General features: G+C 40.9%; 1 protein-coding gene across 1 annotated transcript in view; it reads right to left on the minus strand.

Annotated features, from left to right (window-relative positions):
• The window catches only part of LOC115797916 (SH3 and cysteine-rich domain-containing protein 2-like), a 42383-nt gene extending 25122 nt beyond the window's left edge, over nucleotides 1–17261 (minus strand). Inside the window, 2 exon segments of the mRNA XM_030754490.1 lie at nucleotides 17171–17242; nucleotides 17244–17261. Coding sequence (XP_030610350.1) covers nucleotides 17171–17242; nucleotides 17244–17261 — 90 coding nt within the window.
• Nucleotides 17262–19407: the final 2146 nt, after the last annotated feature.

The following is a 19407-nucleotide window of genomic DNA, read 5'->3' on the forward strand; positions in this document are numbered from 1 at the left end:
TCTGGGCCAGAGAAGTTTAAGACTAAGCTTATTGTTGTTGTATTGGACAGTAATCAAGTGAAGAGTTCTGTTTTTGCATAAACCAATAACTGTAATGGGTTATTTGTTTATGAGCCAGATCAAGGATCTAAGTATACAATTTCTAAGTCTGAGTTATCTGTTCACGAGTCATCAAGTTAAACGCTGAATTTTGTATTCCTGAGGTGCTGAGTGAAAAGTCTAAGTTGGCCACTGCCATCATAGACTGTGTTGTTTTTTAACCCAAAATAACTAAGACTGTAGTTCCTTGCACCTCTAAATTAAAGACTGCACAGTGAGACGTCATGCCAGCTGATGTTGAGAATGTGTTAAATATTGCTGAACCTGCAAAAACAGACTGCTTTTCTTATAACTCAGTCTGCCATGCCAGAGACTGAATTTCACACTGCTCTGCCAGAAGAGACAAAGAATGTCAGTTGTGTTTGCCAGCCTGTACCAGAGACTTTTTCTGTTTCACAGCCTGCACCTCCAAAGACTGTATATAGTACATGCACACATGCGGTCTCTCTTGAGACTGTTTTTGTACCCTCCGGTGCCTGCTGAGACTGAGCACCCTACACCTGTCCCTGTTTCCAGGTTGGTGGGTGGGAATCAGCCAAATCCTGCACCCTTTTCTGTTCCCAGGGTGGGCTCAGCCTCGCCCCAGCCTCTGCATCAGCCTGAGGAGATGGTCCCAAGCCTGAGCTGCACTGGAGCTGCAGCCTTCCGCTGTGCCTGAGTGTCCTGAGCCTGTGCCTGAATCCTTGGGCCCGACATTGCCTGTGTCAAAGGTGTCCTATCACCTCCTGCAACATTGCTCCTGCAACATCCTTAGAATGACACCTTCGCTGACGTCGGCCTCCACCTAAGCCACAAGAGGTGTCCTGTCACCACTGTCAATGTCTTCTTTGTCACCGGCCCCTGGAAAGTCATTTCCAATGCTTATTTCCTGCCTTGCCACCTGAGGGTCTCCACCGCCGACCACCTGAGGTGTTCCATTGCTATCAAAATCGTTGGCTAACTACCAAGCCATTGGAGGTGCCCCATTGCCATGGATGGCCTCCTGAACAGCTTCATCTCCTCCGCTGGCCATCCGGTTGCCCTCCAGAGCTTCCTCGTCTCCTCCGTTGGCCACCTAGACGGCCTCCAGAGTGTCCTCATCTCTGCCACTGGCCTGCCACTTGGCCTCCAGAGCATCCTGATCTCAGCTGCGGGCCATATGGCTGGACCCGGGACTACATCATTTCCATCACTGGCCTCCTGGCCAGCCTTCAGTTACTCCATCTCAGCTGTTGGCCTCCTGATCTGCCTACTGAACTTTTTCATCTCCTCCATGGGCCTCAGCCCCCAGACCTCGTCCTATGGCCTTGGCAGCCCCCTAAACTGCTTTGTCTACCCTGTCTGGTCCCATGGTTGAGTAGACCCCTAGAAATGTGTTTTGCTTTGGACTTTGGTGCTCCCTGTTTCCTTTTGTTCTGTCTCTTCTATGGAAGGAAATTTTGTTGGGGAAGACTGGTATAATGTGGGCTTGAATTCAGTTTTTACTGCTACATGGTATTTATTTACTCAGTGCATATGTAATATCTTAATTGGTTTATGATTTGCGTGATTGTTAACAAGCTGAAGGAAGTAATTCTTTTACTTGATATGTTTTGCATTGTTTATCTGTGGACCCCAGATAACTACAAAATATATCAAAGAACATAAACATATTTTTAGAACTTACCATGAAATCCTACAATTTCACTTACTTTTTCCCAAGCCCTCATTTTTTTTTTTTGTCTCTATATGAAAATGAAGTTGAGTTATACAGTTCCAGCTGCTCACAAATGGCAGGAATAAGCCTGTCTTCCAATTCTGATTGGTGGCATCAGAAAAGTCTATGGGAGAATTCTGTATTTCTCATGGTCCGGGGTCCTTTTGACCCTGTGTTTTGTTTTTGCTTTGTTTTGTCTGTTCTGGGTTTCTTTTGTTGTAGGGTTTGGTTATGTTTTGATTTTCTAGTTCCTTGTGTTCTGGGTGTTCTGTGTCAGGTCTGCGTCTGTGTTCCCTCGTCTCACTTCCTGTTTTATTTTGATAGTCATTTGGTCCCTGTCTGTGGTGTTCAGTTTTGCTTCCCCCGTCCCCTCAATGTAATTATGTTCAGCTGTGCTCCTCAGCTGTTTCCACTCCCCTCATTATCCCCTGGTGTATTTAAGTCCTGTGTTTCCTCTGCTTGTTGTCGCGTCGTTGGTGTTGTCATGGTGGAGTGCTCGTGTGTTCTCGCCTCGGCTTATGCTCTATGCCTGGCTCCTAAGAGGATTTTGTATATTCTTTTTTGTGGCTCAATAAATAACTTTTAGTTATGTCTGTCTATGGAGTCCTGCAATTGGGTCCATCTCTGCCTGTCACACTGCTCGCTATCACAGTATTAGCAAAGATGAGGGCATAATTATTAATAATATCCAGAGAGGAAAAGCTTGTTAAATTCTTGTTTTGCACAAAACTCAGCTTAACTTTTAAGCATTTTTCTCTGACAGCTGGGATAGGCTCCAGCCCCCTGCAACTCTGGAAAAGAAAAGCAGAAGAAAATGGATGGATGGATAAAATGATGGCATGGCAGTTTTTAGAATAGAGTGGCACTGAAATTAAAGTTAGACATATGTAATGCTTCAAAATGACCAGCCAAATAAATATTTGAAGGCAAAATTCCTTCTGGGTGGCATCACTTAATTGTAGAAGGTTTCTGGTAAAAACTAATTGCTTCTAGCAACAAATTATTGAACTGAACCAGCTGCTGGTGGCATAATATAAAGCTCCCCATCACTGCCATCCACAAGTCATCCAGAATGCATAAAACAGAAATTTTCTTTGCAGAGAAAAACAACCACAACAACAATGATCATTTCACTACATGTCAGTTTTAGCTGCCTTAAATACTGGATTCTGGTCCAGTGTGAGCTGGGTGCAAATACATAAACTATGCAATTTCAGTCATAAATATATCAATAGGCACTTATTATATTAGGTTTATGAGTCTGGTTTGGACAAGAAATGCTTCCTTTTCTTCATCTTGATTCAATAACTTCAAGTGTACATTATAAGCTCTAACAGCTGACTAATGATTGAACCACAAGTAGATCAATTACATTATGATTTGCAATTCATTCCTCAGTCTTTAGTCTTCTTGTTATCTTACCGAACAATTTAAATGACAGTACTCAAGTTGTTACATAGTAATGCCTCATAACTGCACATAATTGTTTTATGTAGAAATGGGTGTTTAATTTGTTCTGATCTGATTTCTGTCTGTACAAAATTTATGTTTCACTGGGACACTTGCAGTGTCTGCTACCCTTTGCATATATCAAGTCCACTCCAGTGTTTTTTTGTTTGTTTTTTTCTGGCTGTTTGTGGTTCTCAAAGTTTCACTAAACACAGTGGGGCCTGATTATGTTTGGCACTCTTGCAGTGACCTGAGATGTGAATTAAAGGTGACCTCATTAGGCACGCCTTCAGCTGGCCCTGGTTAGGGAAAAGTGCATCTACTCAAACAACCTTTTGTGCAAATGGACATGCCTCCCAGAAACCGCAGTGCAGGTCACGTTGATTCGAACAAACTTCCCAAACCAGTCCAAACTCTACTTTTTCATGCATGTGAAAGTAAGTAGTACTTACATGCATGTAAGTAGCCTTTGCTTAAAGTTCTGTCACTTTATTTAAAACACACCTGGAGAGGTAAAATTGTCAGTTTTGTTGTTGATGCCCATTATTTATAATCAAAAGTCCTATTCTGATAAATTAACATTTACTTTTATGTCAAGCTGTCATAATAACAGCCTGTGTTCTGGTTCATTCTCTATCCCTGACTGTTTATAGAGACTCTCACTTCCCTCACACATTCATTCCAGAGCTTCCTTCTTCAACCTGCCCACCACGGGCCCTCAAACTTTCCCACCTTTCCCAATTCAGAATAATGCATCACACACAGTACGTATAGCCATTACGTCTGTGCCATAACATATCGCCCACTATGATACATATTGTCCACTAGTTTTTTCAAGCTACAGAGTCCACTACAGTAATGGTATACATTTTATGTGATATAAAAATGTAATATTATGATATCATTGCTATAGCAACACCATGCGATTATGTTACCTAGTGAACACAACAAGACAAGCCTGGGCATGTCTGAGAGCAAGAGCCGCACGTCAGCTTCTGATCATGATGATAGTATCTAAAACGGGAGGTACTTCAACAACCTCCAACAAAGCACAATGCTTTGCAAAATATCTACGAAAATGGTTCCTGCTAAAAGTGTTTCTTCACTTGAGGAAAAAAAAAGAAAAAAAAACCACCAAGCATAGCCAGGCTATGAAGCAGCTGGTGGTGTGCGACCCAAAAGTAAACAAATGATTCCACCGAGCACCACTGGTGCACTCGTTAGTTGCACTCCATATGACAGGCAGAGCTAACGGTGAATGGAAGTTACTGATGTGACTACATGGTGCAAAAGCAGTGCTTTAAGCAGCTGTTAAAAAGCTCAAACCAAAATACATTTGACTTAAGCTGTGTCACTGCTATTGCACTACAATGCTGCTCACAATTTTGCCACAAAATTATGAGCAGCTGGAACTTTTTTTAAGAGCTGTTATAATCTCTTAAGTAATCTGCCCTGATCTGCATTATCACCCTATAAGTGGTAGTAATAGGGTTATGCAGCCGACCTGCTAAATTTAGAGAAAGAGACACTCAGACACACACAAACACACACATTCTTTGTTGGAACTACAAGGAGAGTTAAAGGTCCCAAAACGTTGAGGCAATCATGGTAAAGAGAAGGAAGTTGTTAGAAGTTGTGGAGGGTTTCCTAATATTGCAGAAATTAATCAATTCATTTTCATTGTATTTGGCTGTCTCTATCAGCCTATAAGAAATACTTTTGGGCGCCTGGGTGGTTTGGTGGGGAAGCCGGCGACCACATACACACGCCGCGTTGCAGTGCAGTCCGTCACCAATTTGCCCGCGTGTCTTCCCCAGTATCTTTCCCCCATTTCCTGCCTCTCTCCACTGTCACAAAAAGCCGCTGTGGCAAAAAAAAAGAAATACTTTCATTTTCAAGCCAGTAAAGAAAACATTAAGACTATACTAAATATCACCATGTTAGGGGAACAAAAAGGCAAGACTCAAGGTAAATTCTCCCATCATCTCCTCTCAGTGGTATTCACAGCTCTGTGTGTGGCTTCAAAATATCTGGTTATTGTTTGAAGTCCTGGGTCTTAGTGATCCTTGCAAGCAGACTCCACCAGCCCACAAGCTGCCTGCCAAAGTGTGCAGCAAAAGCAGCTTGCATCCCCAAATCCAGCCGTTTAAAGGGCTTAACTGCACAAGAAGCTTTGTAGTTAGTATGAGGTGACAATCACAATGGCTCTTTGATGTTCATACAATGGTAAGGAAAAACACTTACAGCAAGCTGGTTACTTTGATTCAGCACACACCAATATAAAGTTCAGGGCAGGTTCCTGAAAGATATCTCATTTTAAAATTATGCTATTTGCCATTCTGTAGTAATTAGGCAGTCATTTTTTCCCCCCAATACCTTCCCAGCATTTCACCAAGGTATATCGTATATGACAGCATTTAGGGGCGAAAACAAAAGGCTAAAAAAAAATATCCTTATGCTAAGCTGCCATTGTAGGTTGGGATATGCACAATTAGTTCACTGAACAATTAGTAACCACAAGAAGTACTTGGTTAAGACAATAATTAATATTTCATGTATGTATAGTGCTGACTGTCTAACGGTCCTATGCAGTCTATACTGTACTGCCGCCAAGTCCGACCATCTTTAAAACAGCTACATGGAAAGTAAGACAGATGGAATCTAGTAAAACATGAGCAGTTTGCTAGTACTTTGATCTTGAAAACGCAAATACATTTCTGTGTGTAAACAAGGCTGAACATATATGGCCATAATGATTATCACAATTATTTTATCAATACTGAAATCACAATTATTTGTCTAGATTATTCATTGAAATTAATGTGTGCGCACACACACACACACACACACACACACACACACACACACACACACACACACACACACACACTACATTGCCAAAAGTATTCACTCACCCATCCAATTCACTGAATTCCGACTGCTTCTACAAACATTTGTGAAAGAGTGGGTCAATCTCAGGAGCTCAGTGAATTCCAGATGGTACAGTGATAGGATGCCATTTGTGCAACAACTCCAGTCATGAAATTTCCTCACTACTAAATATTCCAAAGTCAAATGTTAGTGATATTATAACAAAGTGGAAGCGATTGGGAACAAAAGCAACTCAGCCATGAAGTGGTAGGCCACAGCTGTGTGCTGAGCCCCCTCCTGTACTGCCTCTACACCCATGACTGCAGTCCGGCCCACAATAACAACCTCATCGTCAAATTTGCTGACGACACCACAGTGGTCGGACTCATCTCGAAGGGAGACGAGGCAGCTTACAGAGAGGAGGTCTTGAAGTTGACAGCCTGGTGTTCAGAGAACAACCTGGTACTGAACACCATGAAAACCAAAGAGATCATCATCGACTTCAGGAAGCACGGGACTGACCCAGCTCCCCTCTACATCAACGGCGAGCATGTGGAGAGGGTCCACACCTTCAGGTTTCTTGGTGTCCTCATCTCTGCTGATCTCTCTTGGTCAGATAACATCACAGCTGTTATCAAGAAGGCTCAGCAGCGACTTCACTTCCTGAGGGTCCTCAGGAAGAACAACTTTGACTCAAACCTGCTGCTGACCTTCTACCGCTCATCCATTGAGAGCCTGCTGACCTACTGTATCACAGTATGGTACGGCAGCTGCACTGAGGCAGACAGGGTCAGGCTTCAGAGGGTAGTCAAGACAGCACAAAGAATCGTTGGCTGCCCTCTCCCCTCCCTGATGGACATCTACACCTCCCGCTGCATCAGCAGAGCCAGGAACATCATCAAGGACAGCTCACACCCTGGCTTTGACCTGTTTGACCTGCTGCCCTCTGGCAGGCGCTACAGGTGCATCAAAGCCAGAACAAACAGACTCAAGAACAGTTTCTTCGCCAGAGCAATCACCACCCTGAACTCACACACTCACCCACTGTAACTGTGCAATATTATATTATTCATACTGAACAATATCTGACATTCCTATATTGTGTAATATCCAGTATTCATTCACTAGTGCAATATTCATTCACCAAGTGCAATATTCATCATCTTCATTATTATATGTATACACATATTTACTTTTCTTACAATGTACAGATGCACCAATGTATGTATATATTTTTATACATGCTATTTTTTGTATATTTTACACATTGTTTATTTCTGTATATCTCTTGATTATATTGATCATACTAGATTATAATATTTTCATAATATTTTTATTTTAGAGAGTTTGATTTTCTGTTACATGGCACTGAACAGGAGTGGCCCTCCAATCTCATTGTACATCCTGTATAATGACAATAAAGGCATTCTATTCTATTCTATTCTATTCTATAAAATGACAGCAGGGTCAGCAGATGCTGAGGGACATACCAAATTTCTGCAGAGTCAATTGCTACAGACCTCCAAACTTCATGTGGCCTTCAGATTAGCTCAAGAACAGGGTGCAGAGAGCTTCATGGAAAGGGTTTCCATGACCGAGCAGCTGCATCCAAGTGTTGGATGCATGGTGGTAGGTTGACACCACCACTGGACTCTAGAGCAGTGGGGACATGTTCTCTGGAGTGACAAATCACACTTTTCCATCTGGTCCATCTAATGGACGAGTCTGGGTTTGGCGGTTGCCAGGAGAACGGTACTTGTCTGACTGCCGTGTGCCAAGTTTGGTGGAGAGGGGATTATGGTGTGGGGCTGTTTTTCAGGAGTTGGGCTCAGTCCCTTGGTTCCAGTTAAAGGACCTCTTAATGCTTTAGCATACCAAGACATTTTGGACAATTTCATGCTCCCAACTTTGTGGATACAGTTCAGGGATTGCCCCGTCCGGCTCCAACATGACTGCGTAACAGTGCACAAAGCAGGTCCATAAAGGCATGGATGAGCGAGTTTGGTGTGGAAGAACTTGACTGGCCTGCAGAGAGTCCTGACCTCAACCCAATGGAACATCTTTGGGATGAATAAGAGCGAAGACTGTGAGCCAGGCCTTCTTGTCCAACATCAGCCTCTGACTTCACAAATGTGCTTCTGGAAAATTGTTAAAAATTCCCATAAACACTCCTAAACCTTGTGGAAAGCCTTCCCAGAAGAGTTGAAGCTGTTATAGCAGCAAAGGGTGGGTCAACATCATATTAAACCCCATGGATTAAGAATGGGATGCCACTCAAATTCATATGTGAGTGAAGGGAAATGAGCGAATACTTTTGGAAATATAGTGTTTAATCACAAGCAAATAATTTATTTTCACGGGTGCAGGTATTCATTGCTACTCACACAATTAAATTCCATGCATGTAGAACTCAGCAGCCCAAGCACACAAAGCGGCTATCACACTCGCAAGAGTGTCTGCTTGGCAATTGCTGCAGCAGATTCATGTTCTCAAATGTAGCTTTGCTCTCAAAGTTGAATTCTGCTCACGAAAATCACTCTGACTTTTGACAGTTTGAAGGGTGGAGTCCAAAGGAAGAAGGGCCCTAATGTGATTGGTCAGGTTCAAAGCAGTGACGTCACAACCTCTGTGATTGACAGGCAGGTTTACTGTGTTAAACCAAGTTGTACCCTGGCAGCAACAAGCAACAACAACAAGCAATAAGCTACTGTATTTGTTCATACTTTTGAAGTTTGCTGAATCAACCATAGTTATTTTTTGCTGCGTAGCAGTGGAAGTACTGGCAAGGCAAGTTCTGAAGCCTCTGCATTCATGCCTGGATGGGAGTGCTTTAACATGTGCCTCTTAGTTTTTTAAGATCCAATTTTGTGCTGATTGGTGAACCTCTGCCCATCTTTTTTTAATACCCAATCATGTTTCTGACCTATTGCCAGTTAACCTAGTTAGTTGCTAAATTTTTCTTTTTAGTACCACTTACTTGTCCTATAGGGACCCTAAGACTTTAATCATATGATTAGAACACACGTTACCTTGCATCTTTTTCCTCACTCACAACACCAACGAATCCTCCACTTCTTTTCAGCTCGTCTCAGTGCAATCCGCAGCTGTTCTGTCATATTACTGTCTCCCCTTAATCCCTTCTATTCTAATGCTTTTCATGAAATAGAATAGTCTCAGTTTTAACATTTAATATATTTTCTATTTGATACTGTGAACAAAATACAAGTTTTGCAAATCATTGAATTTTGTTTTTATTTACATTTTACACAGCATCCCAACCTTTGTGGAATTGGGGGTGTACATGAGTAGAGAGAAACAAGATCATTTAAAGGCTTTGGCTGATGAACCAGTCTTACTCTTGGAGAAAAAGTCAAGGCTGTATTTGTATTAATTTAATGTAAATGCGGTACTAGAAGTACCCTCTTGAGTAGATGATTAAGTTACATCATAGTTGCTTAGCAACACAAGCAACTTATGGATAAGCTTTTGTTGTAAATTCATTTAATATTAAGTCACACATGCACTTTTTTCCAGGAGTGGTCACGGTAAGTCTGAAGATGAAAACTATTCATTATAAAATGTAATTTCTTCCACCTCATTGCATGAACAGCTTTATGTTCTAAAGAGAAAATAACTTAGAAGTTCACTGTCCCTAAAGCAATAACCTAAGGTCAGTACTAAACAAAGTCCCCACTTATTCCCCACTGACTCCACTCTCACCCTGACATTGTACATGGGACTCTGCTGACTCAGCAGCATTTTTTTAACTCAATCAAGGACAGTAATTTACTGACTTCATCATCAATCAAAACAATGCAAGACACATAAGTACAACAATGATGCTATCAAGAATGAAAAGTTGGTGTATCAGCTTGCAGCCTTTCAAGAACATGTATTTTTTTACTGCTGCTGTAAACATCAGTGTCTCAGTGTGTCTCCCAACCATTTATCTGTCTTCTCTGACAGCTTCTCTCTTGTTAGTTTCAAAGGTGAGAAGGACAATTCCATCTTTCTTACAGATAAAACACAAATGAATTACAGACACTCACCTAACTCTAACAATGACACAGGTGGATACAGAATACACTTTGTTTCAACATCATCTAGACACTATGAAGGCTGTAGACAGATGCTAGTATGCATCAGAAAAACTAAACGTAGATGATCTTTCAAAGGAGTTATACAAAAAAATGTAAAAAATTTATTAAAGAAAAGCATCATCCTCCAATTTGCTACAATCTATTTGATTCATGAACTGCAAGTAGGGCAAGGGTAGCATGGTGGCGCAGCAGTTAGCACTGCTGCCTCACAGTTAGAATACCATCCGGAAGACCTGGGTTCGATTCCACCTTGGCCCAGGCCTCTCCCTCTCTCTGTGTGGAGATTGCATGCACTTACTGGGGTTAGGTTAACTGGCTACTCTGTCTTAGGTTAGGTTAGCTTTGTCTCTCTGTGTTAGCCCTGTGACAGGCTGGTGACATGTTCAGGGTGTACCCTGCCTCTTGCCCTATGACAGCTGGGATAGGCTCCAACCCCCCTGTGACCCTGAACAGGATGAGCAGAAGTGAATGGATGGAACTGCAAATACTGCAAATTAGAAACAGGAAATTTGAGGATTAACACTTAAGTGCAGTCTATAGTTTAGTTTAACTCATTACTGTCACTTTTATCTTTTGTTGAGTTCTTATGTTTTACTTTTCCTCTTGCTCAGTCTCTTCTATGAACTCTGGCTTGCTGTCCTCTTCCTAAATCACCTTTATCCTTTCAACCACTCATGCTTCCACCATCACCCAGTCACTTAAATTTGGAGAAAGTGACCATGTACAAAAACAAGGAGTTAAGGTAGAGGAAAAACAAAAAAAGAGAAAGATATATATGTGTATATGAACTACAATTAAAAGTTTATTTAAATTGCCAAAGAGGAGAGCAAAGAATTAATTAGATGAAGAGGAGTGAAGAGGAAAAAAAGCTGATAAGGAAGTTAGCGAGAGGAACAGCAGGAGGAGGAGAGCTCTGAGAAGAGACTGTGAAGGGTAAAGTCAGACAGAAATTGCGCTATAACTTTACCTCTATAAAAATGTCTTCTGTGTTGGCTGAAAATGCAGTGGTCCATAGGGACTATGGACCAGGGCACAGCGCTACCATCTAGCACTGTCAGCATTCACACGCAAAGTCTAATGTGAATATTAAACTTTATGTAGCGGCTGATTCTGAGCACAGTGCTTACCTTATCCACTACTTAAAAAAGGTAGTGTTTTAAAGAGCCCACATTAAGATAAATAACAAGTTTTTAATTTTATTTTTCTACTGCAACAGGTTTACATGCTCTGATATTCAATAAGACATTTTGCTGCAGCAAAATACAATATGAACAAAGAATGTATTTTTGCCATATTGTATTTTGCTGCAGCACCTTTCACTGTCTCTTTGAAACACTTTTTCTCTCCTGTGTTTCAGGTTTGAACCTGAATTAAACCCAAAACAAAGAAAGACTCCTGCAAAAGTTGCTCCTGTACCCACTGCACAATCTTTTTATCCAGTGAAAATGATTTTTGGGATTACGTGCATCATGGGCATATTTATATACACCAAGGTGCCAAAGATTTCTAACATGTTAAAGATTTCCACAATTTCTGATTGTCCTTCAGCATTATCATTTCTACATAGGTTAAGCTCAGGGACACCAATATAACTGATCTCATCATGTTGGTTTTTCCAGGACCATCATAGCAACTGACCAATCACATAGTTGTGATGTCATAGCTTTGCTAATTAGGAGAAAAAAGGCAACAAAAAAAAAGGCAGAAAAAGTTGCCTTCAGTTCCTTCTGACAAAAATGCTTTTAAAAAGCCCAGAATGGCTTCTAGGAGTCGGGTGATATGACAGCAACAAATTCAGTGTAAGGAGCAACCATGAGTCCATTTGACCTGCTTTGCTCTGTGTCCTGTGCACAACCAAAATCAGTGATGTCTTATTTTTAAACTTAGTTGACTTTTTTTCTTCTTCAAGATTATACTCTGTTGAAGTTTGGTTAAATTTAGACAACAAAACTGGTTAGCGAGGTTTAGGAAAAGACTATAGTTTGGTAAAAACATGAGGCAGAAAGCTTTTTATTGCAGAAGGCCCTGAAGATAAACTTCTCATGTTTGTAAAATAATACTAAGGGCAGTCTAAGATACCAACACACAGTTCTGCAAGACACACCCATTTTGTTTAAATCATTACTTTTTCACTGGTATTTATGATTTATGGTTAAGTATTTAATTTTCATTTTATGGTCACAAGCAGTGATTAGTTGTTGAAAGATTGTGGATACAAGTGGCAGAAATTAGCTTCCTCTGCAGGGTATTTTGGGCTGAGATAGGATGAGAAGTTCAGTCATTTGGGAGTAGATCAGAGTAGAGCCACTACTCCACACTGAAAGGAGCCAACTGAGGCATCTGCCTCCTACGTGAGGTGTTTTGGGCATGTCCTACTGGGAGGAGGCCCCGGGGCAGACCAAGACAAGCTGGTGCGATTATCTCTCAGTTAGTGTGGGAAGACCTCAGTGTCAACCCAGAACATCTAGAGAAGGTGGCCGGGGAGTGGGAGGTCTGGGCATCTCTGCTTAGACTGCTGCCCACACAACGCAGGCCCAAATAAGTGGAAATTGTGTTAAGTGGTCATTTTTTTCTAAATCAAAGTAATCGAGTGGGTCTGCAGTTCCTCGCGAGCACTGTGTTGTGTTGGAGAAGATAACTGTTTGGCATGGACTTCAGCTTTTTGAGCTCTCCAGACCTGTGTGTGTGGATGCTCAAATGTGCTCTAAAATGAGTATAAAAGCTAGATATGGAGCAAACCACTAGTGTGGTTCTGTCCAAAGGTAATTAATTCAATTACATTTTATTTATATAGCACCAAATAACAACACCAGTCACCTCAAGATGAAAATTACAAATTCAAATGTTTTCAGAAACTCTAAAGCTCAAACACAGCAGAGTAAAACCTTAAATATGCCTTTTAACTAGGGCTGTCAACAAAGCCTGGAGCCTTGTAACTTCATGTACCCTTATAGACATGATATAGTTTTTAAACTATACTGCTGCAAAGAAAGACAAAAATGATGAGAGAAATGCAATAAAAGTCCTCTATCCAGGAAGATATGCTGTGTGGCTACATTTCTAAGCTATCTGTGTTCCTACAAATTGTATGAATTAAATAAGGCAGCTAGTCTAAGAGATGCTGGTAGGAATAATCTTGCTGCTTTTGGACAGTTCCAGGTTACCAATTTCCCTCACTCCGTGATCATTGAACCTGTCTTGTGCTCTTCTATCACAATCTGGTTTGGAGCAGCAACAAAACAAGACAGGACCAGACTGCAGAGAACTATTAGAACTGCTGAGAAAATCATTGGTGCTCCTCTGCCCAACCTTCAGGACTTGTACACTTTTAGAACCAGGAAACGGGCAAAGAAAATCATCTTAGACTCCTCACACCCTGGACACAGTTTATTTCAGCTCCTCCCCTCAGGCAGGAGATACAGATCACTGTACACAAAAACTACCAGACACTCAAACAGTTTCTTTCCCCATGCCATCACACTCATTAACAGCTGATCAATAACATTGATCTCTACATACATTGCCTAAATGTGTACAGAATAGAGATATTGTTGTTACACTACTACACTACACTTTAATTTATTTTATTATTTATTAGATTTTGTATATTGTATAGTTCTTATATTACACCTTCCTTCCTTCCTTCCTTTTCTTTTTCTTAGATTTGTATTTGTATTTGTATATAGTATAGCATTTATGTTGAATTATATGACACTATAGTACTACAGACAAATAAATCTGATTGATTCTGATTCTGATTCTTTTCAGTCTCAATTTTAAACCAAGACTGCTGGCTGTAGCTTCATTTAAAGTGTATTTACAGGAGAAAATAAAGCAAATACAAAAGCAAATACACTACTGAATGCAAAACACTTGAACATCATGTGCTCCAAGTGATTAGAGAGGAATAATAATATTTTTGGAGCAATCACCTTGCCCGTAGGTGGAGGAGGTGGAATAACTACTCATTCTCTGTCACCACCTCTATTAGAATCACTCAAGAAAGCCAGTGGGCCCACTTAGCAGTGCAATAAATACTCTGAGAGCTAAGGGACAGTGGAGAGAGAGAGAGAGAGAGAGAGGGAAAGGGATGGGACATAAAGGAGAGCTGTTGAAGAGATGAGAAATAATGCAAAGATTGGTTGTTAGCAGTCAGAAAGGGAGAGGCAGAGTGAAAGCAGAAGGAAGAAACTGTTACGAAATGAAAAGAATTAAGAATATTTAAAATGACAGAAAAAATAAGTAAATCTCTAGAGATATTCTCAAGCAGATTACTCTTAAAGAGACCCCAGTTGTAGCACATATTTAATCGTTCCCTCCCCTTTCCTCTTCCTTATTCTTCTGTGGGATGGGAACAGGTCATGGCTGCCAGCAGCTGGCTTGGCAAACAACAGAACGACATGGCTGACGCAGCTCAGAGGATTGTTTCCTCCCAGTTCTGTTTTGTCTGGACAACCATTCGCATGAATTATGACCCAGCCACTAGCAAGACACAGCAAACATATGCTAGCTGATTGGCTCATAAATTCACGCAGCCCCTCACTACACACCATCCATTGTGCCGTCTGTAGTCAAGTAACAACAACAAAGAGCCTTTTCTGCCAGGCCTGTTCCAGGTCCCTGTGGTGATGACCAACAAAAGACGAGCATAATGTGATTTGTTACTGTGATATTTGCTGCAATTAAAGCTGTTGTTGCAGATTTAAAGCCATGTTTGTAAGAGATTTAGGCTGGTTTAGTAAGTGCAAATTTACTCTGAACAGGTTAGGTTTGAAGACTGGCAATGGCAAGTCCATTTAAGAAATAAAAAACTTCTGGGTTGCAAAGCAGGCAACTATCCTTGAGTGGGATTTATACTTATTTATACTGTGTTAAATGTATTCCAGAGGTATGCCACGACCAGAAACTCTAAATCCTATGACTGTAACTTGCGCTAAAACCTGACATGTCCCTTCCAACAAATGCAACTACATGTCAAATTGATGCAACCAAAAACAACTGACTGACCGTTGTTTCCTTCTATGCATTTCTGACTACATCTTCTGGCACCATTTTCAAACCAACAAGAGGAGAATCGATGAACTCAAAAAGGAAAAACACCCTTTCGAGTTCATCGAAAGTCAACAAGTGCTTTGGTGGCAAAACCGCAGAGCAGCGCAGGCACAACGTGCAGAAGTATGACACCTAGTTTATGCTCGCCCTGTTAAAAGCTTAAAAAGAGAGACTTTCAGGAGAAAATAATTATATGATTCCTTTGCCTCCTATTTTTGACTTGGACTCCCCTATGAACGCTGATGTGGAGGGTTCTTCTGAATGGTGACACCTGCCCATCAGGTGAAGACTCCAGCAACTCAGGCGCCAGTATAAATGGGTACGGAGCTGTGGTAATGTAACATTTGGAGTGCAACACAACCAATGTTGTGAACATAAACTAGTTTTAAATGCTGGCAACAGCTCTGGCCACTTGCACAGGCTTTGTTTTAGGCGCTACCTAGATTCGTCGCAGAAGTATACATTAAGAGTTTGGCTCAAGTGCTCTAGCTTAAGACATTCTGGTTAGTGCAAATTTGGTTTAAGTCACATTTGGGAAAAATGCAACACTAAAACTCAACATCAAGCCTTAATGTGAGCACCTTTCTTTATGATCTTTTGTTCCTATTTCAAAGAGGGGTAGTATCTAGTTCCATGTCCTTTATTATTTTAGTTATGTCCTTATTGTTTTATCATTGGAAGCTCCATAGTGTAGTGGTTTACACATTCATCTAATAAGTGAAAAATCCCTGGTTTGATTCCAGGATGAGACGCCAGTGCCTTTAGGGTTGTGTCAAGAAGAGCATTTGGTGTAAGAATCTGCCCTTATTGTTCTGTTTTCACCACTTTTTCAATTCTGGTTTGTTTGTTTTTTTTGGCAAACCCCTCTGAGGTTGTAAACTTAGCCAAGATGTCAACACATAACACTGGAAAAACAAACCAAAAAAGCAACAGATAAAACTAAATGAGCTCAAGTAACAAGATTAAAGTAAGGCTAAAAGCAGGAGCAATAGTAATACCAATAATAGTAATTGTTTGCCATAGAATTTACAATGATTCTGGATTCAGCCAAGGATAATGGATTCACCACTTTAACCTCAAAACAAGCAGGGTCCCTGAAAACAAATGTATGCAGCCAAATCTGATTCAGGTATCCTCAAGGTAATCATCATATGGATTTAAGTGAAAAAACTGGAGCACCAATGATTGGAACCTAAATTAAACCTACTTCAAGGGAGACTTACTTAATTGTATTTGCAGACTATTAAAGGTGGCTGGTGCAGGTCCTCTTCCCACTCACCGTGCCTACATTTGTGACAACCAATGCACTGTATGTCTAGTAACTTGATATGTTTGCAAGTTGCATATCCCTAAATTAATGCTGTTAATCAAATAATCAGCAATATTAGCAGATAAAGTGCAGAACCAATACAGGCACATCCATTGAAGAAGCCATGAGGCGTTAATACGAGGTCAGCTGGGGTTCCATATTTGGCAGCAGCGACTACTCCTCTTCTGGGACACTGTACTGCTTATGTTTACAGCACGTACACAAAAGACTGGGAATGTCTTCCTTTACACTAAAACAAACAGGAAACAAGGACAGTTCTTTCTTTACTTGCAGTTTTTGATATTTTGTGCACCCACAACACATGCCACACAAAGCTCACTCCTCTCCGTGTAATCTCTGCTCTCAAACTTTGAGGCCAAGCTAATTACCTGAATTAAAGCGGGTTAGGGATGTTATGCAAGTCACCACAGAATTAGCCTCGTGGGAAAGTCAACACGCGTACTTAGTCACAATTTCCATGTATTAAAAAAGAAGAATGATTCAAACTGAAAGGCCGTTAAATAAAACAGCAAAGAAAAAAGATAAAGACAGTCCTCTTTGAATAACAAATTATTTTTTTAATCCATCTATATTTAGATAGGTGTGTACCGTTACCTTAGATTCTTGTTGACTAGGCACAGTAGCCTGTGGTCGGTGAAAGTCCCGGTTTTGTGGTTCGTTCTCCTTCTTCGCTGATTTCCGTCATTTCTAATCAGAAAATCTAACTTCAGCACCAAAGCTGAACCAAACTGCGAAGTCCACAGCGACAGAGGAATTTGGAAACTACGAATGCAGAGGTGCAAACATCCCTACAGTCTCTTGTGCAGAGATGCTGGACCAATTCTGACCGTCAACTTATCGACAGCATCCATCTAGGAATGAGCTTTAAAGCTGTCTCTGTCCTCCTTTTCGCGTTTAAGTCTCCAAACTGGTGCAGAAAGACTCGGCGGAGAAATATCCAACAGCTGCAGCCACCTGGCTCGTCCACGTCCCTCCGCTGCCTCGCTCCTCTCTCGCACACCGGCCAGTTTTCTCCTCTCGCTCCCCTCGCACACGCGCTTCCTACAACAACTTTGATTCACCGTGACAAAGTGCTCCGCTCGTACTGATTGGTCCAGGCAAACGAAACGATGTCAAAAGTAACAGAGGAGCGCCACCCTATAGGGAGAAAGACAATGACGCTTAGAAAAGGGGTGGCACCAGATTCAGGTAAGAGCTGTTGAATTCTCTTTATAATAACCGTTTTGAGCTCTTTAACATCTCTATTGCTGTATAATGACGGGAATCACAATTAAATATTAGAATTTTGCCTATAAAGGAGAGGAAGGAAAAATAAAAGAGTTTAAGTGTCTTAAATGTTCGCTCAACAGTGGAAGGATGTGTTTTGAGACCTTATTTTACTTTGATAAAATATTTTAGAGTAGACTGTGTTTATAAAAAGTGGTATTATTACTGAGGATTAAACAAATCAGCTGTTGACAAAGTTGAAATTTGCTCCAGTGAACAGCAAACCGCTTTCACATTATTGCACCAGACAGAAAATCCAATATATCCCATATAAGAATAGCATGATTACTTGTCTGCATAGCAAAGACTTATATTGTTGCGTATTAGCAGTGCACTGCCAATACACTTCTCCTGATAGATAAGATATTGAATGCATGGCTGAAAAATTGAATATTATTACTTCATTCGTGAAATCAAACTTCTTCCCACACTGAAAACATCTGTATGCAATATGATCTCATACCCATACTCATATTTCCTGAAACCAAGACTACATCCACTAAAGGGGCCATGTGCAGGGGTTGATGAAAAATGTCTAATCAATATAGAGGTAATTTGTGCACAATGAGAATCAAGCTGAAAGCCAATGGACACTTAAGCAATATAGGAATAAACTATATGGAGATATGGAGGCAAATACCACAACTGTGTTTACAGTTGTGGTAATGATTTCTCAATAAATATGTACAAATACCTGGTTTTATATTTGTCTTGTCCAGTTTAAGTTAAAATCTAATAAAAAAAATAATTAAAACAATAATTAATCTATCCATCCATCCATTCTCTTCCGCTTATCCTGTTCAGGGTCGCGGGTGGGCTGGAGCCTATCCCAGCTGTCATAGGGTGAGAGGCAGGTACACCCTGTACAGGTCGCCAGTATGTTGCAGGGCTAAAACAGAGAGACAAACAACCATTTACACCTATGGGCAATTTAGAATCACCAATTAACCACCAAGTAACTACATGTTTTTGGACTGTGGGAGAAAACTGGAGTAAACCCACACAACACAGGGTGAACATGCAAACTCCACACAGAAAGGCCTAGGACAAGGTGGAATTGAACTCAAGGCTTCCAGCTGTGAGGCAACAGTGCTAACCATCACACCGCCGTGCTGCGAAAACAAACCTACTGTGTCGAAAGCTTCTTTTATTTTCCTTAACTGTGTTGAAATGCGCATAGAAGAGAAAGAGAGTATATTTTAAAACAATACATAATATGTGAATAGACAGTTCACAAAGAGTACCGGCAGCAAAGCACGGATGGCTGACTCAGCACCAAGGACAGCTCCTCCTCTCACTCGCTTGCCTCTGTGTGTGTGTGTGTATCACTAATTATCAGCCTTACATGTGAAACTGCCTGGTTTCATACTCAACAAATTCTTTTCATTCCAATAATAGAACTTCTCTTATCAAGCAAGCTCATTTTTGTTTGTTGCAATAACAGCCTGCGTACACCATGTAATGTATTCCATCACAGTGAGCTAATTATAGAAAGGACTCAGAACAAAGCAATGCACTGACTACTAATGATTTATTAATATTTAGATACTATACTCAAACTAAAC

Source organism: Archocentrus centrarchus, chromosome 19 (genome assembly GCF_007364275.1).
Source record: "Archocentrus centrarchus isolate MPI-CPG fArcCen1 chromosome 19, fArcCen1, whole genome shotgun sequence".
Lineage (NCBI taxonomy): Eukaryota > Metazoa > Chordata > Actinopteri > Cichliformes > Cichlidae > Archocentrus > Archocentrus centrarchus.